Source organism: Teleopsis dalmanni, unplaced genomic scaffold, assembly GCF_002237135.1.
Source record: "Teleopsis dalmanni isolate 2A unplaced genomic scaffold, ASM223713v2 unscaffolded_contig_0575, whole genome shotgun sequence".
Classification (NCBI taxonomy): domain Eukaryota; kingdom Metazoa; phylum Arthropoda; class Insecta; order Diptera; family Diopsidae; genus Teleopsis; species Teleopsis dalmanni.
Genome location: NW_024031957.1, coordinates 5,271 through 12,827, shown reverse-complemented (window position 1 = coordinate 12,827; position 7,557 = coordinate 5,271). Strand labels below are relative to the sequence as shown.

At 20.4% G+C, this 7,557-nt stretch overlaps 1 protein-coding gene and 1 pseudogene across 1 annotated transcript; one reads left to right on the top strand and one right to left on the bottom strand.

The window, feature by feature from the left end:
• Positions 1-377: 377 nt before the first annotated feature.
• LOC119663563 lies at positions 378-2,837 on the bottom strand (annotated as a pseudogene).
• A 1,537-nt stretch (positions 2,838-4,374) lies between these two features.
• LOC119663562 (cytochrome b-like) lies at positions 4,375-5,511 on the top strand. The gene is given in 1 exon segment (XM_038073172.1): positions 4,375-5,511. A coding segment is annotated over 1 exon segment (1,137 nt).
• The last annotated feature ends 2,046 nt before the right edge of the window (positions 5,512-7,557 follow it).

Genomic DNA, 7,557 nt, shown 5'->3' with positions numbered 1-7,557 from the left:
ATATTAATTGAAACCAAAATAGAGGTTTATTACTGTTAATAATAAAATTGAATTAAATTCCAATTAAAGAAATATGATGAACAAAAAAAAGCTGCTAACTTTTATTTTTAATGGTTAAATTCCATTTATATTTCTATATTTATTTATTAGTTTAATAAAAACATTACATTTTCATTGTAAAAATAAATATTATTATTTATAAATTACTAATTTTAATTCTTTAAGTATTTAAAGATAACATAAATCTCCCTTACAACTTCAACGTAATACTCTAATTATAAGCTATTTAAACACCAAATAACAAAAAATATTAGTACAAAAAAAAATAAACTTATTAATATTATAATTAAACTATTATTCTGCAAAATTTGATTAAATTTTGAATATCCCAATAAATTTTTATATAAATAAAATCCTCCAAAAAATTCAGATCAACCCTGATCAAAACTTTTATACAAATTTTTACCTAAAAATAAAAAATTAAAAATTAACCCATATGTAACAATATTAGGCATAAATCACATCGAACCAAAAAATAAAGAAATAAAATAATTTTGTAAAGATTTATTGAAAAAATATAAAGAAATTTTTGAAATATAATATCCTACTAATCCCCCTAAAATACACACAATTAAAGTTAATAATTTTAATAAAAAAGGTAAACAAATTATTGAAGGGGTGCCAAATAACAGTCAATTTAAAAATCCTCCACCAATAATTCTTATAAATAATAAACCAGATATTCCTTTTAATATAATTCAACTATTATCTCTCAATAAATTTAAACTATAAAAATTAAAATTTCCAACTAATGAATAATAAACTAAACGAATTGAATATCTAACTGTTAATCCTGTAGAAAAGAAAAAAAGAAAAAAAGAAAATATATTAATATAACTCAATGATACAATTTCTAAAATTATATCTTTAGAATAAAATCCAGCCAAAAAAGGTATTCCACATAAAGCTAAATTAGCAATATTAAAATATCTACATGTAAAAGGTATATAACTTCTTAATCCTCCTATTAAACGAATGTCTTGTAAATTATTTATATTATGAATAATAGCCCCAGCACACATAAATAATAATGCTTTAAATAAAGCATGAGTTAATAAATGGAAAAAAGCTAATTTATAAAATCCTATAGATAAAATTCTCATTATTAACCCCAATTGACTTAAAGTAGATAATGCAATAATTTTTTTAAATCAAACTCAAAATTAGCTCCTAACCCTGATATAAATATTGTCAATCCTGAAATTAATAACAATCTTTGTCCTAAAATTGTATCTCCAATTAATAAATTAAACCGGATTAATAAATAAACTCCAGCAGTAACAAGAGTAGATGAATGTACCAAAGCTGACACAGGAGTAGGGGCTGCTATTGCTGCAGGTAACCAAGCTGAAAATGGAATTTGAGCTCTTTTAGTTATTGCCGCCAATACAATTAATATACCAATAATCAATATATTTATATCTAAAATATTAAATTTTAATAAAAAAATATAATTTCAAGATCCATAATTTAATATTCAAGCAATCGCTAATAATAAAGCAACATCTCCAATACGATTTGATAAAACAGTTAATATACCTGCATTATAAGATTTTACATTTTGAAAATAAATCACTAATAAATAAGAAACTAACCCTAAACCATCTCATCCTAATAAAATTCTAATTAAATTTGGAGAAATAATTAAAAATATCATTGATATAACAAATAACAAAACTAATAAAATAAATCGATTAATATTTATATCTCCTGCTATATATTCTTTTCTATAATAAATTACTAAAGACGAAATTAATAATACAAAACATATAAAAATTAATCTTATTCAATCAAATAAAAAAGTTATTACAATTCTAATTCTATTTAAAGAAATTAATTCTCATTCTAAAAAAATTGAATAATCATGATTAATAAATATTAAACCAAAAATAAAAGAAATAATTCTTAAATTAATTAATAATCAAAATCTTATTCTACATAAAGATAAATTTTTCACAATTTAAAATAAAATTTTATATTTTTGACACCACAAATCAATGTTTTAATTAAACTATTTAAATATAATCAAAAAAAATTATTTCACTTTTTATAATCAATAAATTTAAAGGAACCCAGTGTAATAATAGTAATAAAAATTCTCGTATATTATTTATTCTAAAAGAATAAACCCCTGAATAAATTTTTCCATGTTGTCTATAAGAATACAAATATAAAGTATAAGCTGCTCTAAAAAAAGATAAAAATGATAAAGCAATCATTGAATATCAAGATCAACTTACAATTCTATTTATTAAAGAAATTTCTCCTAATAAATTTAATGTAGGAGGAGCAGCTATATTTCCAGATCTTAATAAAAATCATCATAAAGTTAAAGAAGGTATAAAATTTAATAACCCTTTATTAATTAATAATCTTCGTCTACCTAACCGCTCATATCTAATATTAGCTAAACAAAATAAACCTGAAGAACATAATCCATGACCAATTATTAATCTATACCCTCCACAAATTCCTCAATTTCTTAAATTCATAATTCCTGCTAAAACAATCCCTATATGAGCAACAGAAGAATAAGCAATTAATGACTTTATATCAACTTGACGTAAACAATTTAATCTAATTAAAATTCCTCCAATTAAAGAAATTCTAATAAAAAAATAATTAAATTTTAAACAAACAAATGAAATAAATGAAAATACCCGTAAAAGTCCATACCCTCCTAATTTCAATATAATTCCAGCTAAAATCATTGAACCAGAAATTGGAGCTTCAACATGAGCTTTAGGTAACCATAAATGAACCAAAAATATAGGCATTTTAACCAAAAAAGCTAAAATTATCGAAAAATATAATAATTCATAATTAAACATATAATTACTTAAAAAATAAAAATTTAAATTTCCTAATTTTTCATATAAATAAAAAATTCCAATTAATATAGGCAAAGATACAAATAAAGTATAAAACAATAAATAAATTCCAGCTTGTAAACGCTCAGGTTGATACCCTCACCCTAAAATTAATAATAAAGTTGGAATTAAACTCCCTTCAAAAAATAAGTAAAAAGCAAAAATATTTATTCTAGAAAAAGTTAAAAATAAAAAAATAACATAAAAATTACATTCACTAAAAATAAATTATTATAATTTTTAAATTTTTGAATTTTTTCAGTTGCTATTAATATTAATGCACAAATTCAAAATCTTAATAAAATTAATCCATAAGAAATTATATCACATCCTAAAAAATAAGAAATACTTATAAAATAATTTATATAAATATTAAATAAATTAAAAATAAAACTAATAAAAAATAATATATTTTGAACCATTCAAAATATACTATTTAAAAAACAAATAGGAATTAAAAATGAAATAAAAAAAATAAATTTTAACATTATAAAATTCTAAATGATTGAAAATAATCATTTCCATGAGTACGAATTATAGAAACTAAAATAGAAATTCCTAAAGCTCCTTCACAAACTCTAAATGTTAAATATATTATTATAAAATAATTTCTATAATCTATTATATTTATATAACTATATAATAAAAAATAAATTATTAAAATAATAAATTCTAAACTTAATAACATAGATAATAAACGTTTTCGATTAAAAATAAAAGAAAAAATCCCTATCAATACTATTACACAACAAAATAATCAAAAATAAATTATCATTTTTTAGTTTTAATAGTTTAATAAAAACATTGGTCTTGTAAATCAAAAATAAGAATAATTTTTTTAGAACTCTCAAGAAAAAAGAAATAATTCTTTATCATAAATTCCCAAAATTTATATGTTAATTAAACTATTTCTTAAAATCATACATATATTAATTTTAACTATAATACTAATTTCAAGTATTACATTTTTATTCTTAAAACACCCATTATCTATTGGATTAATACTGTTAATTCAAACTATTTTAATTTCAATAATTTCAGGACTAATTTCAAAAACATTTTGATTTTCCTATATTTTATTCTTAATTTTTTTAGGACTACATTATTAGTTTTATTTATTTATGTAACAGCAATTGCTTCAAATGAAATATTTTCATTTTCAATTAAAATACTAATATGAACAATTTCATTAATCACAAGAATTTTATTTTTATGAATTATTTTTTACAATTATATTAATATAGATATATTTACAAATAATGAATCAATATTATTAATTAATTTAAAAATTATAATTAAAGAAAATTCATATATTTTAACTAAACTTTATAATTACCCTACAAATTTTATAACAATTTTTTTAATAAATTATCTTTTAATTACTTTAATTGCAATTGTAAAAATTACTAATATATTTTTTGGACCAATTCGATTTATAAAATAAATGAATAAACCAATATGAATTAAACACCCACTTTTCAAAATTATAAATAATTCTTTAATTGATTTACCAACTCCAATTAATATCTCTTCTTGATGAAATTTTGGATCTCTTTTAGGATTATGTTTAATCATTCAAATTTTAACTGGATTATTTTTAGCTATACATTACACAGCAGATATTAATATAGCTTTTAATAGAATTAGACACATTTGTCGAGATGTAAATTATGGATGACTATTACGAACTCTTCATGCTAATGGAGCTTTATTTTTTTTTATTTGTATTTATCTTCATATTGGACGAGGAATTTATTACAATTCTTATAAATATACACAAACCTGACTAGTTGAAGTAATTATTTTATTTTTAGTAATAGCAACAGCCTTTATAGGATATGTATTACCACGGGGACAAATATCTTTTTGAGGAGCAACTGTAATTACTAATTTATTATCTGCTATTCCTTATTTAGGTATTGATTTAGTACAATGAGTTTGAGGAGGATTTGCAGTTGATAATCCAACATTAACACGATTTTTTACTTTTCACTTCATTTTACCTTTTATTGTTTTAGCAATAACTATAATTCATCTTTTATTTCTTCATCAAACAGGATCAAATAACCCAATAGGACTAAATTCAAGTATTGATAAAATCCCATTTCATCCCTATTTCACTTTTAAAGATATTACCGGATTTATTATTCTAATTATAAGACTTATTCTATTAACTTTAATAAATCCCTATTTATTAGGAGACCCAGATAATTTTATTCCAGCTAATCCTTTAGTAACTCCTATTCACATTCAACCAGAATGATATTTTCTGTTTGCTTATGCAATTTTACGTTCAATTCCTAACAAATTAGGAGGAGTAATTGCATTAGTTACATCTATTGCTATTTTAATAATTATACCTTTTTATAATATAAGCAAATTTCAAGGATTACAATTTTATCCCATTAACCAATTTTTATTTTGAATTATACTATCCACTGTAATTTTATTAACTTGAATTGAAGCTCGATCAGTTAAAGAACCTTATGTTATAATTGGACAAATTCTAACATTTATTTATTTTTTATACTTTTTAATTAACCCTTTAATTAATAAATGATGAGATAACTTACTAAATTAAATGTAAGTTAATTAGCTTGAAATAAGCATATATTTTGAAAATATAAGATAGAATTAAAATTTTCTATTAACTTTACTAAAAATAATTCATATAAATAAATATATTTTTAACCCAACTATAAATAATAAAAAATTTAATGAATATGGTAAATAACACTTTCAAGATAAATATATTAACTTATCATATCTAAATCGAGGTAAAGTCCCCCGAACTCAAATAAATAAAAAAGAAATAATAACTAATTGAAAAAAAATATTAAATTAAATAAATTACATCCTAAAAAAATTACACAAAATAATATTCTTATAAATAAAATTCTCGAATACTCCGCTAAAAAAATTAATGCAAAACCTCCTCTTCTATATTCTACATTAAATCCAGATACTAATTCTGATTCCCCCTCAGCAAAATCAAATGGAGTACGATTAGTTTCCGCTAAACAAATTCTTAATCAAATAAAACCCATAGGAAATAAAAAAAATAAAAACCAAATATAATATTGAAATTTTATAAAATCAATTATATTATATCTTTCAATTAAAAAAATAAAAGATAGTAAAATTAAAGCCAATCTTACTTCATAAGAAATAGTTTGAGCAACAGCTCGTAAACCTCCTAATAAAGAATAATTTGAATTTCTTGATCATCCTGCAATTATTACAGTATACACTCCTATTCTTGTAATTCTTAAAAAAAATAACAAACTTAAATTAAAACTATTCAATCTTCTTAAAACAGGTATGCATATTCACACCAACAAAGATAAAAATAATGAAAAAATAGGAGAATAATAGTAACAAATATAATTTGACATTAAAGGATAAGTCTGTTCTTTAGTAAATAATTTAATTGCATCACTAAAAGGTTGAACTACTCCAATAAAACCCACTTTATTTGGTTCTTTACGAATCTGAATATAACCTAAAACTTTTCGTTCCAACAATGTTAAAAAAGCTACACCCACTAAAACACAAATAATTAATAATAAACTTCTTAATAAAGATATAATAATTTCATTTAAAAACAAGTACTACTTATAATTTTTAAATTATATAAATAAATTCTAAATTTATTGCACTAATCTGCCAAAATAGTAATTAAATTCATTCATAAAATAATTTCTTAAAAATAAATATTAATTCCTTTCGTACTAAAATATTTTATTAAATCAAAGATAGAAACCAACCTGGCTTACACCGGTTTGAACTCAGATCATGTAAGAATAAAAAGTCGAACAGACTTAATATTTAAACTTCTACATTTAAATATGAATCTTAATCCAACATCGAGGTCGCAAACTTTTTTATCGATAAGAACTCTCCAAAAAAATTACGCTGTTATCCCTAAAGTAACTTAATTTTTTAATCACTAATAATGGATCACTTAATCATAAATAAATGACAAAAATTATTAAAAGTTATTTAAATTTTAATATCACCCCAATAAAATTATTTAATAAATTTATAACAAAAAAAACCAAAATAAATTAAAAATTATTAAATAATTAAGATTTATAGGGTCTTCTCGTCTTTTGATCATATTTTAGCTTTTTAACTAAAAAATAAAATTCTATATAAATTTTAAATGAAACAGCTTATATCTCGTCCAACCATTCATTCCAGCCTTCAATTAAAAGACTAATGATTATGCTACCTTTGCACAGTTAATATACTGCGGCCTTTTAAAATTTTTCAATGGGCAGGTTAAACTTTAAATAAAATACAAAAAGAGATGTTTTTGTTAAACAGGCGAATACAAATTTTGCCGAATTCTTTATTTAAACTTTTCAATTATATAAATCAAAACATATAAATATACTAATTTTATCATTATTATTTTACAAATCAAATTATAAAAAATATTTTAATAAATAATTAAAATATACTAAATATTTAATAAAAAAAAATAAATTATAACAAACTTTTTAATAATTGCTAATTCTAAGCATATAATTAATTTAAATATTTAAAATTTATAATAATTTATTTTATAGCTTATCCCATAAAATATTAAATTAATTATTTATTTAAATTTATATAAATAAAT